The 17881-nt window shown below is 37.5% G+C and overlaps 1 protein-coding gene across 1 annotated transcript; it reads right to left on the bottom strand.

The window, feature by feature from the left end:
* Positions 1-6706: 6706 nt before the first annotated feature.
* Positions 6707-7268, bottom strand: LOC6503483. Its single transcript, XM_001964257.4, has one exon. The coding sequence runs from the start codon at positions 7134-7136 to the stop codon at positions 6846-6848; it is 291 nt and encodes a 96-aa protein (XP_001964293.1). The 5' UTR covers positions 7137-7268; the 3' UTR covers positions 6707-6845.
* Positions 7269-17881: the final 10613 nt, after the last annotated feature.

Consider the following 17881-nt stretch of genomic DNA (forward strand, 5'->3'; position numbering starts at 1 on the left):
TTTAAATGATTATTTTGTTGTTTTAAGATGTTTAAGATTTAAGATTTAAGAAAATATGTAAAACCAAGTAGTCTGTGACAATGTGGACTTGGTTAGACCGGCTAGAGGCTCTCCCCAACAGAGTCATTCCGGATCAGTCCAGTGTAGCGTTCAGACCAGATTCCAAATTTTCAGTTTCAGTTTTGCCATCATTTTATTTTTCATCATTTTTTTTTAATTTTGGCTTTTAAATATTTCGAAATTAATTGTAGGATGAATTCCAACATGCCAGCGTCAGTGTCAGGATCAGGATCAAGGTCAGGATCAGAGTCTGCGTCAAATCCAACTGAGTTGGTGATCCCCTCAACATCGTCCGGTAGCAGTGATGCTGTGACCAAGGAAACGGACATTGAGGCTGTTCTGGAGCTGCTCGGACAACTGCGACGGGGTTATATTAATCTGGAGACGGTGGTGACCACTGAACCGGAACGTATACTGGCACGTACTGCCCGGCGAGCTGTCGACCGGGACATTGAACGGATGTGCGAACTCCGGCAAATGGCGGCCGCCCATCGCGCCCACATGGCAGATTTCGCCCGTCGCGTCCAACGCTCCCAGATCCATGTCCGACTCATTCAGTTGATGCTGCGCCAGACACGCCAGCGCCTCGATACCGATATTGAGACACCGATACCACCAGCTCCCACCACTTCCCAGACGCCGGATGCTGGCGGCGATGATGGTGGTGTTGCCCGTCAGATGCGCCAAATGCAAATATCTTTTGCCCGTTTGGACGACCAAGGACGAGACCAGAATCTGGATCTGAATCAGCGCCAGGATCGGGGTCAGAACTAAGAATTTATTATTTTTTTAATAGTAGGATATAGTAGGAAATGGAAGGACGAGACAAGAGGAAGTGGTGTTATGCCGTCGTTAAGCGGAAGCGAGAGATTGTAATCTTATGGAGCCAACATTCGATATCACATTTCGATTATTTTTTTCTTTTTTGGAAAAGTAAATTCTGTACTTGACCAACCATCAGTTACACATCGACAACCATCTAGGGGGACATTGTTTAGTAAATAAATATGGAAAAATTGTAATCAATTATATGAGCTATACGGATTTAATTATTGTGTTTACGGGTTAATTATTACGGGTTTAATGATTCATTTAATATATTACTCATTGCTTTTTAAGAAAATATAGACATATTTAAATTCTGATTGTTAAATCAACTATTGCTTGTTTCAAAACGTATTTTAAAACACATTCTTTTGAAATAATTCGAAATAATAAATAAAAGTATTAAAAAAAAGAATAAAGGTTTCTTAAATTTTTGTATTTTTAAACCTAAAACATTGAACATTAACATTAAATCCTATAGTTAATAAAAAATAGGTCTAAAGTTTAAGGAAATCCCATTTTTTTTATTTAATAAAGAAATTATAAATCGAAGTCTTCTTATTTCGGTTGCCTACTTTTAAGGGCAGCCGGAATTCGAATGTAAATAAAGAGTACATTTTAACGGTTTTTTTGCATATCATAACATAGCCGTAGACTTTTTTAATTTGTTGGAAATTTCATAAAATAATTAAAAAATTATTAATTTAATAATTAAAAAATAGCGCCCTCCTCCTCGATTCTCAAAGGTTGCACTTAAGCTGGCCGGAAAGCTTCGAAAAATTTTAATTGTATTTGTTGTAATGGTTGTTGTTGTAGTTTGGTTGGTTCTTGTTATGTTTGTTGTTGTAGTTTATTGTTGTTGTATCTTATTGTTGTTGTACTTTGTTCTTATTGCACTTTTTTTTGTGTGTCAAGTTTTGTTGTTTTTTTTTGTAGTTGTGGTTTGTTGTGGTTGTTGTTTTTGTTGTAATTTTTGTTTTGTTGTAATTGTTGTTTGTTGTAAGTGTTGCTTGTTATTCTTGTTGTTGTAATTCTTGTTTCTTGTAATTCGTGTGTTGTTGTAATTGTTGTTTGTTGTAATTGTTGTTTTTGTTGTAATTTCTTATTATATTATTTTATTTTTATTTTTTGTTAAAAAGGTACACGTGTCCCACAGATCCACCCCCAATAAAAATTGTGTTTTTTTCATTTTAAATGGAAAAAAAATCTAAAAATTAATAATGAATCACTAGTATCTCTTGTTTACTGCTTATTAATATACATTTAATAAATTTTAAACCATTTTAATTGAAAATATATCCTATATAGTACATGAATTCCCCCTTTAAGGGGTAATTGGGTATTCGTCTAGAATTCTTGTATTTGCTTTTCGATTCAAATGTTTGGCTCGACTCTTTGCTTTTCATTGCGGCTCATTGGGCAAAGTGCGCTTTAAGCGTGTTTTTGATTGTTGGCATTATTTTGGGGTCCATTACCCCCTTTTTTGGCGACCTACTCCCCCCATCAGGCTCCACTAATCTGGGCGATTCTGCCCACTTGTGCATGTTGCATACTTTTCAGCGCCAGTGAATGTAAAACTCGCTAGCTCTGGACTCGGGACTCTGGACCTCCATGGAGTAGGGAGTGGGGATACAGGATTCTGGATCTGCTCCGGTGTGTGTCAAAGCATATTTGCCGATTTGGCTGCCCTTTGTGCTGGGCACACTCCAAATGCCGAGGGCCTTGGGTTTGTGTTTTCGAAGGGAGGAGGGTGCACCCCCAGTCGGACTCTGGCTTTGGACTCTGGCCCGAAACACAAATCAGCAATTAAAACTTCATTAAAGGACTTGCTCTCCATGATTGCGATTATGTTCTTATGGAGAATGGAGAGTTATATGTTTTTTTAAAAACAGTTTTTTTTTAAGAAAAATGTAGGTTTTTGATTAATTTAAAGGATTTGTTTAATTATTAAGGAGTTTTAGACTTATTTTCTTATTTTAGTCTTATATTAGTATGGATTTAGATGGTTTTCTATTTTATTTTATATTTATATGTAGATTATTTTATTTTTATATTTGTTTAATTTTTAGGGAGTTTTGGTTTTGAAAAGTAATTTAAGAAGCTTAAAACCGTTTTATTTTAGCGTTATAGATGTAGTTTATTTATTTCTATTATACTTTAATCTATATATTTTTTTTATTGCCTTAATATTTACATTTTGTTTTTATTTAAAATTTGTTTTCTAAGCTATTTTAAGCAGAAAAAATGTCCAAATTCATTAATTAATATGCCTTTTTTGTAAACTATTTTTGTAAGACCTTGTTTTTTAAAAATAAACTGTTTTTTTATGTTGAAATTAAGTTAAATTCAAACTTTTAAGGCTTAATAATTTACTAATTAATTTAAATGACTAATTTTCTATCCCCCCCCTATATTTGGAAATATTCTTAACACTCATTCCCCGGACCTGGCTCATCTCAATATATTTTTGTTTTTTGGCCATTTTCTCTTACCATGGCCATTTTCATTTGGCATTTGGCATTTCCCTTTCGGTCTTTGGGCCATTCCGGCGTCGGCCACAACAAACGCTTCAATCAAGTGCCGGACAATGGGGAACCTGAACCGAAAAACCCGAAAACATTTGGCCCCATCGTAATGCCTCCATTTGCTCCACTCTCTCCCCCTGCTTCCCCCCCCCCCCCCCATGATTTTCCTTTTATTTTTTTCCCCTCCAATTTTTTTTTTAGCCCACAATGCCAACGTTAATTTTCACTCGCCCTGTTTTCTGACCCCAAATGGATCGTTGATTTGGCGCATTTGGTTTTTGCCAACAACTCTATTTTTTTTTTTTTTTGCCACTATTTCTATCTATTTTTTGTTGAGGGATTCGAGGGAGAACGACAAAAAACTTAATTCTCTGCAATTTCAGAGGGTTAAGTGATTTCTCTTTTTTTTATAGAATTGATAGGTTTATTTTATCCTGAATATTAAATTAAATTAATTCAATTATTACCTTAAATGTAATCTTAAAGCCCAAAACAAAGGCACTCAAGTGTAAAATGAAATTAGCCGAAATTCCTCAAATTTAATTGAATAAACTTGCCTTGAATAATTCGATAATTGATTGGAATTAATTGCTAACTTTTTGCATACTTCATTCTGCCATTTCCCTACCCATTATCGACAGCCAATTGCCGAAAACAAATTAAAAGCCAAAATATCGTTAGCCGCAGGCATCATTAAATATCTGAAAAAGTATCTGAGATTGACATTCCGCCTTGTTCCGGACAGCCAAGAACACATAAATGAAGCCTAATCACCGTCTTGTAATTTTCCTTTTATTCAAATCTTAAATCTCTCGCATTAGGCTTTGAAGACAAAGACTCATTCATAATATATTCAACTGAATTGAAGCAATTATTTTATTTGGCATTTCGAATTTACAGAGTTTCCCACTAGCGCCTTACTTTCCCCCAATTTCATTAGTCAAAGTCAAAGCCAAAGTGTGCTATATCGATTTTTGACTAATTTCATTAGGGCAGGACATGGAGCTCGGCTCCCCCAAGGAGCTTTGGAGCCCACACCACCTCCAGGCGAGGCTACAAATATTTCTAAGCAATTTGACACGGTTTGGGGCACGACAGCATACTCGGAGAGAAGCTTTAATTCTCGACTTTTACGCATATTCAGAGAGGAGCTATCACCAAGGTGGTAGAGGTATACCGCTTGAGAATCGGATCAAAATTGGCCAAGATATAGACATCGGAAGGTGCTATATGCGGAAATCTCGATTTTTACAAGGGGCTGCCCCACAAAAAATGACAAAATTTTGAAAACAGATATCAATGTCGGGTTTTGATGCAGTTTCAAAGAAAATGGATCCACAAGTCATTTAAGGTATTCCGCTTGGGAATCGGATAAGAATTGGCCAAGATATAGACATCGGAAGGGGCTATATGCGGAAATCTCGATTTTTACAAGGGGCTGCCCCACAAAAAATGATAAAATTTTGAAAACAGATATCGATGTCGGGTTTTGATGCAGTTTTAAAGTAAATCGATCGACAAATCATTTAGAGTATTCCGCTTGAGAATCGGATCAAAATTGGCCAAGATATAGACATCGGAAGGTGCTATATGCGGAAATCTCGATTTTTACAAGGGGCTCCACAAAAAATGACAAAATTTTGAAAACCGATATCGATGTCGGGTTTTGATGCAGTTTTAAAGTAAATGGATCCACAAGTCATTTAAGGTATTCCGCTTGGGAATCGGATCAAAATTGGCCAAGATATAGACATCGGAAGGGGCTATATGCGGAAATCTCGATTTTTACAAGGGGCTGCCCCACAAAAAATGACAAAATTTTGAAAACAGATATCAATGTCGGGTTTTGATGCAGTTTCAAAGAAAATGGATCCACAAGTAATTTAAGGTATTCCGCTTGGGAATCGGATCAAAATTGGCCAAGATATAGACATCGGAAGGGGCTATATGCGGAAATCTCGATTTTTACAAGGGGCTGCCCCACAAAAAATGACAAAATTTTGAAAACAGATATCAATGTCGGGTTTTGATGCAGTTTCAAAGAAAATGGATCCACAAGTCATTTAAGGTATTCCGCTTGGGAATCGGATCAAAATTGGCCAAGATATAGACATCGGAAGGGGCTATATGCGGAAATCTCGATTTTTACAAGGGGCTGCCCCACAAAAAATTACAAAATTTTGAAAACAGATATCAATGTCGGGTTTTGATGCAGTTTCAAAGGAAATGGATCCACAAGTCATTTAAGGTATTCCGCGTGGGAATCGGATCAAAATTGGCCAAGATATAGACATCGTTATGGCTCGTATTGGATATAGAACAACCGATAGTTTCGTCAAAAACCTGATATTTTTCCCATTTTTGAATTATTAAAGTGTAGAATCTTAGCTAGATGGTTCAAAATTATGGAGAATAGTTCTAATTTGGTTATAAGAATGACCCATTAAGTGTAGCCCCCATTCAGAGGTCTAGTTGTTTATCTTTTTGTTTAAAAATCCCTTCAATTTCCACGCTTTTCTTGAAGAAAATTTGAGTTAAAGCCGAGGACCGGAAGGAATGCATTGAATTCTCTTCAATTCCGTCCGATTGGGCGGTAAATTGGGGGCGTGGCCGTCGCTTTTTCAAGGCAAGAGCCGCTTATCATAAATGACAAATCTGGAAGTGAATGCGAATGGTAAAGGACCAACAACTAAATGGGCCAAAAGGAGTCAAACACTCGCCTCGTCTCTCCCGGCAAGGACCTTCCTGGCCGATTCCAATTTCGTTTCCGTTTTTTTTGGCAATTTCGGGGAGGAGTGGCTGGCGTCCCAATTTAGTTGCATTTTGGTGTAAATGTAAATGTAAACGAAATAATCGCCCGGCTCCATCTTGGCATTAGATTGGGTGTATTTTGAAGGGTGGAGTTGCCAGGGCGCCAGGGCTCTAGGACTCTAGGAGGAGAGTTCCAAGGAGAGCCACAAGTCCGGAAGGTTGCCTGTTTGTTGGCCTGTTTCTGGGGTATTAAGGTCCTCTGGTCTAATGGCTGTAATACCCACCCAGTTCCTGCTCCGATCAATGACTTTGTTATTGCAACATTGGCCGGCGATTAAATGCCGGCTTTTCCTCAAAATAGCTCCATTCTATTGTTGCTTGAATATTCCATAAAAATAAATACTTCCTAAGAAAGTTTTAGGGCTATTTTTAAAGTATAAAACTTTGTTTTTAATTCAAAATATATTTTTTAGTTAAAAGAATAGAGTTTAGATGGACAATAAAATAGGTTTATAATACCCGGTACTCCCAAGAAATTGTATCTCTTTTTAATCAAGAACTTCTCTTTTATTTTTACAATCCTTTTTATGAATTACTATGGAAGTCCACTAAACCATATCCTTTTTTGAAGACAATGATGGCTTAAATCCAAAGCCAAATGAATTTAATCCTTGGAATTTTGAACTAACCTCGGATACCAGTCGAGGATGATGGATGTTTCTTGTCGCCCGATCTCACCGATCTCGAGTCTTCCTCGTCCCAATAGCCACAGGCCAGTGTATAGTTACGGTCGTCCTTGGCCAGGAAACCGTGCATCCAGGCAGCGGTCACTGTATTGTCCACCGCCAGACGCACCTCCTCCACGGACTTGGCCTCCATTTCGGCCACATAGGTGGCCACCTCGTCAATGGCCATCGGTCGGTGGAAGACGTTGAAGGCCTCGAGGATGTGATCGGCATACATATAGCGTGACATTGTCCACGAACAGGGATCTGTATCCTCGAAAAGAATTACAAATCCAGGATCTAGAAACAAAGGTCCAGAATTGAAAAGGCTTAGGTTGTAAATATTTTGATTAATTTTAAATAGTTAACTGGATTGTATAAGATACTAGATACTATAAGATACTGAGGTAGTTCATGAGGTAGTATGTTGAGTCCTTAAAGTGGCAGTCCTTGATGGCATATATCCTAACTTATACAGGACTTTTCTTGGCAAGATCTTAAGTTTAAAGCCTTATGTCCTTGTGTCTGTCGGCCTATATCCCTTCCCGTTATATTTCTCTCTTGTATCGACTCTAATTATCCTTGATAAGAAAGTATCTTCTTATATATCTTACATATCTTCCAATTGGCAGTTGTGTAATGTCCTTTTTTTTCCTGACTGACATGCCTGCTTTCCGCACATTTCCCAGCAGCTGATGTCCTTTCCTCGAAGCGACACTTGTCCAACAAGTCGAGCAAACAAGTCCTGGCCGCTTGTTAATGTCCTGGCTCCTGGCTCCTGGCACCCGGCTCTGGGCTACTTGCCTCCTGGCTAAGTGACCGCACTGGGAACCGTTTGACGGTGACCCAGTTGGTATTGATTTCAGTCCCTAACCTCTAGTTCCTACCTCGTCTCGGCCTTCGTCCTGTCGTCCTTTAGTCCTTTGAACAAAGCGCAAAACCGTTGGCTTTTATTGTTTGGTCGTCGGCCGGAGAATTCCCCAAAGTCAGGCGATGGCGATAAGCTCGCACCTATGCAGCCCCAAATTGGGCTGTCAGTTTGCCAGCCTGTTTGTGCGGCTTCCGGCTACACTGAGAGAAAAATACAAAAAATATATATACTTCTCAAATAAATAAAAATGTATAACAAGAGAGTTGAGAATTATTTTTCATTAAAATACATAACTAACTCAATGGAGAGTATCGGGTATCTATTGTTAACCATTTTATTTATTATTTAAACCCTGTTTCTTTGATTTAAAAAATCTTAAATATATTTTACAAATTAAATATATTTATTACACGTTTTTTCTCCAAGTGCTAGTGTGTTTCCGAGCGTTGCGGTTAAATAGGAACTGCGCCAACTTATAACGCAGCCAAGTTCCACTTCCGTTTTCGCTTCCGTCGCTGCCCAGGACGCTGCCCTTCTGCCACCCATCCTGCCACCCTGCCCTTCTCAGGACACACATATTCGCCATCCCCTTGCCCGTTTCTTTTCGTCCTTTTGCGTCCTTTTCGTGTCCTGCCCTTTGGCATTCGCCGAAACTATTAAATCACATTTTACGAGCGTTAAGTGCACAATTAAAAGCATTTCGTTAATGTGGAAAATGTGGCGCTGTCTTGGCTCGGACTCGTTGTTGGCCCCGCCCCCTTTTGCTTTTTGGCCACCCTGCCCCTTCCAGTCCCCCCACTCCCTCACTCCAAAAGTCGACTGGCATTGTGATGTAATTAAATTTTCAGCTGCCAGGCCGCGCATTGCTTTGCGTGCACCTTGGGGCCACTTCTTCTCTGGATTCTGGATTCTGAGCATTCGGATTCTGGATTTCTCTCTCCCCCCCAGCTGAGGGGATGACTAAAGGATGCCATAGCCATTATCCTGGGTCTCCTGTGTGTCCTTGCTGCAAGAAAAACAAACTAAATCGATTATGGTTTGATGTAAATTTCCGTTTTCGGGGAGCCATTAGAAAGTTGTCCTGGGGCCCCCAAGTCGGAGATTGGTGTTTAATCTCAGCTTTTAAGCTTCAAATCTGTTGATTGGATAAACTTTAAACTAATTATAATTATTTTCTGTTGGCCAAGTGAGGAGCAAGGTCCATAAATTAACGTTCTTTTAATTTTTAATATAAAAACTTGAGAGGAAAGATGAAGCTTCTTCGTGTTTTTATTGATAAGATTTTATTATTTCAATTTCTATACTATACTTTATTGAATTAATATGATTTTTAGTTTAAAAAATACATAAAACTATAAACTAATATTAGTTATTATCTTTAAATATATATGTAGTCTAAAAAAACCACCTCTAGAGATAATAATTCTACGATAATTTTCGTTTTAAAGAATGATTTTTAATAAAATAATAAATGTAATAATATTATAAATAATAAATGTAATAATTTATTAAATAATAAATAATTCATAAATATTATCTTTCTAATTCGTCGCTGGTAAATTATAATGGAAATTATAGTTCATTTTTCACTAGAAGTTTACATTACAAAGAAGTGCTTTTGTTTTAAGAAAATGATATTATTTAATATATTAAACACTAATACTAAGTCTATAGAAGTGGTAAAAGAATTATTTATATTTCTATTAATATTATAGTTTTATTTTTATTGTAAGATTCATATTATATTTAAAAGAATCTCCTAAATAGAAAAACTAACCAGCAGTTCAAAGCTTGAAATACTGCTTGAAATGAAAAGCAAGCAGTTAAAGAATCTAAATGGCTCTAAAACTGTAAAGGGTATTGGTAGGAACTACGTAATATAGACTAGACTAATACCTTATATTATTTCAATATCTTAATATTGATATTATATTGAATATTGAATATTAATAATATAATATTACTACACTTTTTAAAGTTTTGACATAAATTTTAAGAAAATTGTTTACTATTAACCGCACTTCTGGAAAACTTCCCCCACAACTAGAGACGTTAAAGTTAACAGGATTTTCCGATGACAGCCTGAACTACTTCCGGCATGCTGCCCTTGCTCCCCCTAGCCCCTCCCCGATCCCCGATCCCCGCCAGCTTCATTAAGAGCAAAACGCAAACTAAGTAAGTAATCTGAGCCTTAGTAGGCGTGTGAAGTGCACACTTGACGGAGGTGGTGGCCGGTGAGTGGTTGGGTGGTCGGGTGGTGGTGGGCTAGTGGGTGGGGCGGAATGCATGTCACTTACACTACTTCAGCACAGGAAGCAACCACCCCCCCGCCCCGCCCCCACCTTACACCCTTCACGCATATTCGGCTAAGTGCGGAAGCATGTTCAAGTGTGTTGGAAATGGAAAGCAATGTGTTACTTTTTTTTTTTTTACTTCGTCCTTCCTGCATTTATATTTTGATTTTTCACATTTTTTTTTTATCCTTCGCTTTGCTCATCACCCGCAATGACGTCACGCCCGCTTAGCCGAGGGGCGTGGCCGATGCGGGGGCGGATGACATTTGATTTGGAGCAAAGAAAAAACGGTAAACAGAAAACGGAAGAGGAAGAGGAACACGAACCAGCGGAACCAGCAGGTGAAAGAAAGCTCGGAAAAAGGGAAAAGGACATCTCAAGATTTTGACACGAAACGAGGGTGGATTGAAAATAATCAGAGAGATATTAATTATTATGTATTTTATAATAAGCATAATGAAAATTAAATATTAGAGTATTAATAATAATAAATTAATATTTAAATAATACATTTTCAAATCAAAGGATTTCGTCACCTACCATATATGCTTTTTTAAATAAATATCTTTTTTCTGCAATCCTGCAATAAATATTTGATTTTTGTAACTTTAAAGTCAACCCTCGCTGCATATTCGCAATAGAGTCATCGCCTAGGGTCTCGTCCTTTTTGCCTGTTTCGCGTTTCTTTTTTTTTGAGAATATGGTAGCGCTTCCGGCGCTGGCCTGATGGCCCGCTGTGTCCTTTGATATTCGAGGAAAAGGACACCGGCAGAAGGAGCCCTGAGAGCCGGGGGAGGCGTGGCCAGAGCTTTAAGGCGCAACATTTAGTTTGTTGCATGTTTGGACATGTTGCTTGCTGTTCACTGTACGTGACATTTTGCGGAAATGGAGCCCGGCGAGTAGCAAGGATATGAAAAAGGGACACAAACCGGATCCCCAGGATGGAAAGAACGCATAGATGGCGTACGCTTTGTGCCAGCGATTTCTTATAATTTGCATTGAAGTTTTGATTGCCACAAAGGGAGAGTGCATCCTAGCAGATGCACTCCACATCCACATCCACATCCCAAAACAAAAACAATTTTCAAAGGATACTTATGCCTGCTATGTCCTTAAAAATGCACTAAACTTTTAGGTTTTTCAATTTTACTTATGCGATAATCTGCTGGCAGGATAGTCCTTGTATGTACTTTCGACAACTCCAATTCAAGGTCTCCTTTTGGCCACGCAGGACATCGCTTCCATTAACCTCTCAGCCAGGACAGTAGCAGCAGGAGCAGGAGCATAAAAGCAAATTAAAGTTCGCCCCTGCCGGACATCATCAAAAGGTAAGTTTATGTGCAATCACGGACTGCCATAAACCTTCCAAGTAATGGAGGCCTTGGGTGCCTAAAACCCCAGATGAGTTAGAGGTCAGGGGCGGGATCAAAATCAAGCATAACGGGAGGGGGGAGCCACCTTAACTGAGTGTATGATTTTAATCGAAGGGATCGGGCGCCGCACGACCAGTTCTACCTGTACCGTTAATCAGAGATGCTCTCACTGACAGGTTTTCAGAAGTCACGAGTTCGATTCCAAGCAATAAATGTTTTTATTTTTTGTTTTAATTTTTATGTTTATGTTTCTATCTAATAAGATATATTGTTGATTAGATAGATATACAGTTATAATAGATATTTATAACACTTAGAATAGCACATAGATATAAGACATATTCATTATATTTCTAGCTTATCTTAAAAAACATGTTTTTAAAAGAAAAATCAAAGATAATCTTAAATTAATAATATTAATAATCACGATAGGCTATTTCTTTTATTTCTTAAATAAAATAATATTCATCTAAGAAAAATGGATTAAAAAAAAACTCTAAATTGCCATCACTATGATACTGTCTCCGGGTTTTTGTGCTGTGGTGCCCTTTTTTTTTGCCAGTAGACTGTTATACCTGGACTCCGTGTCTAGATTGTCCGGCGGTGGCTAAGTCTTAAGACCCATAAAACCCATGTAGCATAACTAATAGGTCTTTGGCCAGAGAGTTTTGTTTATTCTTCGGCCCTTGTTATGGATTGGTTTGTTTTCAGTCCTCACCCCTCGATGAAATCGGAAATCCCTATCCAGGTCCTGGTCCTGGACCCACTCCCCACTGGATGGGGGAACTCCCTTCGATTGCAGTTCAATGCACGAGCGTTGAAATTGTTTTCATTATTTCATTTCATTTCATTTGGCCCGTGCCATGTGCACCTGTGAGTTATGGCCGAGAGCCGAAGTTGGCAATCGAGCCATGGATTAAAGCCAAGCTGCCACCACCGCTTCCTGGCCCAGGTCCTGGTCCTGGTCCTGGCCCCCACACAGGGCCAAAAGTTCAATTGTGCTACGCAAATAGCTAATGAATTTTCAATTCTTATTTATATTTACTTTTTCATAACGAAAGAACAATCATTTTTGGAAAAAAAAGTATTAATTGGAAACTATAATTATAAATTTAATAAATAAATGATTTTGATTTGTAGTTTATTAAATAAAACCTTTTTAATTATATTTTTCAAAAAGAACAAAAAAAACACATGTTGATGAAGTAAAATTATGGTGACGAAAGCACATAACAACACATAATATTTGAAATATCTGAATACTGGTGATTAAAGAAGATAGCATTAAGTGTATTAGGTTAAATTGTTTAAAATATATAAGAATAAGCATTAAATTATAAACTATTTTTTTTTCAGTGACGAAATCAATGGGGATTCCCCTTACCTTGATTATTTTGCAGGCCGAGGCAGAAAGTATGAGCCATTAAATAAATACCAGTTCCAATCTGAAAAGTTCGGGGGGACAAGGGGCCCAGGGATAAAAAAAGTGCCTCCGACAAAGAGTAAAGGAAAATTTGTGTAAAAATCATACAACAAAAAAAAAATGGAAAGAAAAACCAGAAGGGAAAAACTGGGAAAACGTCGCCAAAGAAGTTCAAATAAAAATGCATAATACAAACTTAATGCAAACGGAGTGCGTGATGTGGGTGTGGGTGATAAATAGCGATGGTATTACTATTACTTTCTTAAAAATAAAAAATTAAATATACTACTATTTTATCCTTAAATGTATCTCTTATACTTTGTTTAATAAAAAGCCTGAAAATATGCCTGGAAAATAGTGGCTTTTGTCTCCTCCCTGAAGGATTCTCTTTCGACTTAAATGCACAGGTGTGTCCTTACATTTATGCACCACAGAGTGTGTGTGTGGGTGTGGGTGTGGGTGGGTGTGTGCTTAAATCAAATATTGGCAGGTGTACGTGCATGTAAGCCTTGAATTATGCATGTGTGCGTGTACCTGCCGAGCGGCGTTTGAGCATAAAAATATAATTGCACATGTTGTGCGACGCAATTCCACTCCCACACCACCCACCCCCTTTTTTTTATTACTTCTTTACCCTTAGAATCAAATAAATTGACCATTTAATTAATTCGATGAAATAAAGTCAAATCTGGCTTTCAGAAATTGTTTTTTTAAACAAACTTAAACATTTTTTAAGTAAAACTTATTAAAGCCAAACAATTTTGTTATTAAGCAATTTAAATAATCATTAATTATAAATTAAATCTCCAAATAAATCTATAACCATATGGATATTAAATCCATTTAAATGGTCCATTAAATTAGAATAAATTTTAAATTTCTATTAAATACCCTTCACCGCTTAGTTAATTCCATAAATATGATAAATTACTGTTAGTATACTGACTTAATTCACAATAATTTCCAGTCCATAAATTTCCACGGCCAACTGAAATAATAAATAAAATAAAATACAATTTAAATTCATTGTGAAAATCTGTCCATCCATCATGGAATCTCTCTGTATTGTCCTCGATTATTTAAATTGTTTCCTATCGAATTTCATGAGTTTTCAACTAGCCTCCCCCCTTTATTTTTATATTTATTATTTTTCTTATTTTTGCTTTCAAGTATTTTTTTGGAGAATATATATTTTTTTTTTGTTAACCACTTTCATCGAGGGCCGCCATCGAGGGCATAATAAATAAACATAATCGCCACGCCCCGTGAATAATGCACCTCCAATCGTATCGAGTGGAATGGAATGTATCGAATGTATCGAATGCCGAGCGGAATTCCCGAAATGTTTATTAAACAGAGGCGGTGGATAAGCGGCTTAAATGGCTGATGGAGCTGGGGACTGGGGACTGGAGGAGGCCAACCAAAAAAAAAATGAATCCTGCCTGGCATCCGATTTTCGGGCTATTTATAGCCGCAGGGACATCCGATTCCAGGATTCCCTTAGGTATCTGCAAAAGCTTCAGTTATTTTAAATGGCTTTAAATAAATGCTTGAAAATATATATTGTTTAAGCTTAAGTGTTTATTTTTTAGAGTTCTGGGAGTATTTGGTTTCAAAATATATATGTTTTTTAGGGTTTCATTTGACTAACAAAGAAACAAGTAAGAAATGGTTGTTTATTTTCAATTTTTTATGATTTTAGCTTATTATTTAGCTTTCATATATTTTTTTATTAACTATTCATGTATATTTTCTTTATAGCTAATATTTAAATCATAAATTTTAAGCGCTGCTTATTATTATTATATTTTTTGAGAGAGAAGTAGCGGGTATCATATATCTAGCAAGGAAACTGTATCTTTAGGATTTTTTATAGGTCTAAAGGACATCTTTATTATCAAGATGTCATTATGTAAAATAATAAATATTTAAGATATTTATTAAATAATATTTAAACTATTATATAGTAAATATCTATAGGTTTTAGAGTAAAGATCACACATAGATATCACCAAAATGGTAAGTTTTCTTAGCCTTTTCATAATTTTTTGCTGATTACGTTATAATTTTTCAATGTATTATATTTTTAGGGTATTAGATATTCTTCTATATTCCCTTAAACCATAACTGGCACACTCCTTTGACCATTTGTTTGGCTCGCTGTCAGAAGGAAGCTCATTTCTCACAGTCGCTCCATGAAATTTCATTTGAAAATATGAGAAATGCATTCCCTAACCCATCCATATATGTTGGTATGTGTTTAGGGGGTGTTTAGTGGGTGGCTTGGAGTGGTGGGTTGGATTTTTGGGTGGCTTACTGTGGTGTGATGGTGGTACGATGCTATTGACTTTGTCCCAGAAGGTTCGGTTCTGGCATTCCGGCTGGCTTTATTTATTCAAGCAATTGCCACTGTCAACACAGAGCGCACATTGATAGGCCAATGATGAGAGGGGTTGGCTCCAAGAGGGGCTCTTTTAGGGGGGTATCCATCCATCTTAGATACCATGGAATAGAAATCGAAAATAAATTTTCAAACGATGAGGAAAATGACTCTGGCAATGCTGGAAACTTCTTAGCAATTGGACAATTTTATTTTTGTTTATCTTTGTCTGTTGCTTCGGAGCTCATTTTGTTCATTTACATTTCCCATTTTCCATTTTCCATTTCGCCCAGTAAATGTTGTGCAAAGCAATAAAAGGGAATGTGAATGGAGAAAATAGAAAGTAGTCAGGAGGCGACAGGAGACAGGAGACGACAGGCGGGCGACAGGAGGACGACAGGAGGCGCTGACACTTGCCAGGGAATTGTCCTGAAATGCTTCTGCAAAGTCCTGAAAACCGGCAATGGCTGCCCAACAATATGCTCAATGTCAATTTGAATGGGAAATGACTTGGCAATAATAAAAAATAAAACTCACAAAATTTGAATAACGACTCATCTATGTTTCCAGTGTTATAAGAAATGTTTAGAAATATTTAGAAATAAAAATAGGAACCATATACCATGCCTAGAACTTGGAAAAAAAAATTGTTTAACTACAAAAAAAGTTTTTGAAAAATAACGAAAGTAACTGGAAACTAAAAGAAGTTTTCAAAATGTTTTTTCAATAATAAAGTATTTATTAAATTTCTATCTATATTTAACATATCTATCCATAACTTTCCAGTTCCTAATTTCTCCAGTATATCCCCTATTTTTAACAAAAAACACAAGGATCTCCAGGCGAGAGTTCAAATAGACTTTTCCCGAACTCAAGTGGAGGGCAGAAAATTAAGGAAAATCCACTTATTCATTGCCGGGAATGTAAAACGGAAATCGCTCTCAAACTGGAGGGTTTTCCGGCGTTATGCCCAACCATGTCTGGTCTATTTCGACTGAAAGTGACGTGCATAAATTAACGCTTTTTAAATGTCTGTGTGTGTGTGTGTGTGTGTGTGTGTGTGGGTTGGAGGACCGACTACCTAAAAGTATGCAACAAGATTTGCTGGCCTGCCATTTACGCAAATAAATGCGCCGAAAACTTTTTGAAGCCAAAGGATGGCGAATAAAAGGCGAAAAAATCAACAAGGAGCTTTGGCCAAAAGTCCAATCCAAATCCGAATCTCTGGATCCGAGTCCAAGTCCAAGTCCAACTTGGGCCAAAGTTGCCGTCTGAGCCAACTACTTAGCGTCAGTGACAGGCGTGTTTTTTGGGTCCACCCCCATTTGTTAGCCTTCCGCTTTTGACCAAGACACTGAAAGAAAATTTTAAAACAAATATTTCTTTATTTATTTTATTGTTATATAGGCTACATACGCTTTTGTGACGAAGTAAATATCATTTAAAAGATAGAAATATTCTTATTTCAACATAAATATTAAAAACAAGGATAAAAGTTTATACTTATCTTAAAAATGTAAAAAAGAAACTGAACAGAATATGTTAAAAAGGTCTTAATGAGGTGATATAGCAGTGACGATTTATTTTTAGCTTTGCTTGATCTTTCGTCACTGGAATTGAACCTTTTAAAACTGTTATTTTTTTCAGTGTAACCGCCGGGGGAAGTGGGAGTCCTGTCGGTGGTATGTAAGTGGCCTCGCAATGGCGCTAAGCACTCGCTGAAATGGTGTGCGCCATTTTGTTTTAAATATACAAACCCAATAAATATAAAAGTATAAATAAAAAGCAAACAGCGGGGACAAAGCACGGCCAAATGTTTGGGCTGTAAAATTGTTTACGACCACTAAAGGAAAACCGCCGAACAGGACACCATCACACCGCAACAAAAATATCCCCCAACCAATCGCACCCCCTCTTAAGCTATATCCTTTGCGGCAAGTCCACCATATTGCCAATGTTTATGTGGCTGCCTGACAATTTTATACTCATGTCCTGGTACTTGGTCCTTGGTCGCTTGGTCGATGGCGATGGCCAAACGATTTCGAATCTTTTTCAATCCGGCCGTGGAAAGGCCACTTAAACCCACAACCCTCAATGTTCATGATTCAATTTTGAGCGCCGGCGGTTTTTGTGGCAAATAAAAGCTAAGGACCATCCTGCCAGCCAAACAAATTTTTAAGCTTTACAGGCTTTCCACTCGCAACATTAGCTGGCGCCTGAAAGTACACCAGTTTACACATTTTTTATTTAAATATTTGGGGAGATGAAATACCCAATAAATGGTTAGAATTTAATGCGATATTCTTGGATAATTTTTTAAAAATATATCTTCAAGTTTAGGAGAAACTGTTGAACTATTACTGACCCAAAGACAAGTCAATTTTGTGGAAATCAAAGTGCTCCGACCCAGACTCACCTCTGGATAGCCCCAAGTCCCACTCGTTTCGGGGGCCAAGACAAATGGGCTTGTCAGATATGATTTTAATAACACTCCATAGCTTCTGCGGTAGCTCCTGGCCAGCTCCTAATCCGATGGAGGTCCTGCTGCTGCTGCTGCCGGTGCTGCTGATGGAGCTCCTGGAATTATGCAATGGCCAGACTTTAAAGTAGATTACACGAAATTTGCACACGAAGGCACAAAAGCCCACGACGGG

Source organism: Drosophila ananassae, chromosome XL, assembly GCF_017639315.1.
Source record: "Drosophila ananassae strain 14024-0371.13 chromosome XL, ASM1763931v2, whole genome shotgun sequence".
NCBI classification, from domain to species: domain Eukaryota; kingdom Metazoa; phylum Arthropoda; class Insecta; order Diptera; family Drosophilidae; genus Drosophila; species Drosophila ananassae.

Coding starts and splice junctions, on each gene's coding strand:
- LOC6503483 (XM_001964257.4), bottom strand. CDS start 7,136: ATGTCACGCTATATGTATGCCGATCACATCCTCGAGGCCTTCAACGTC.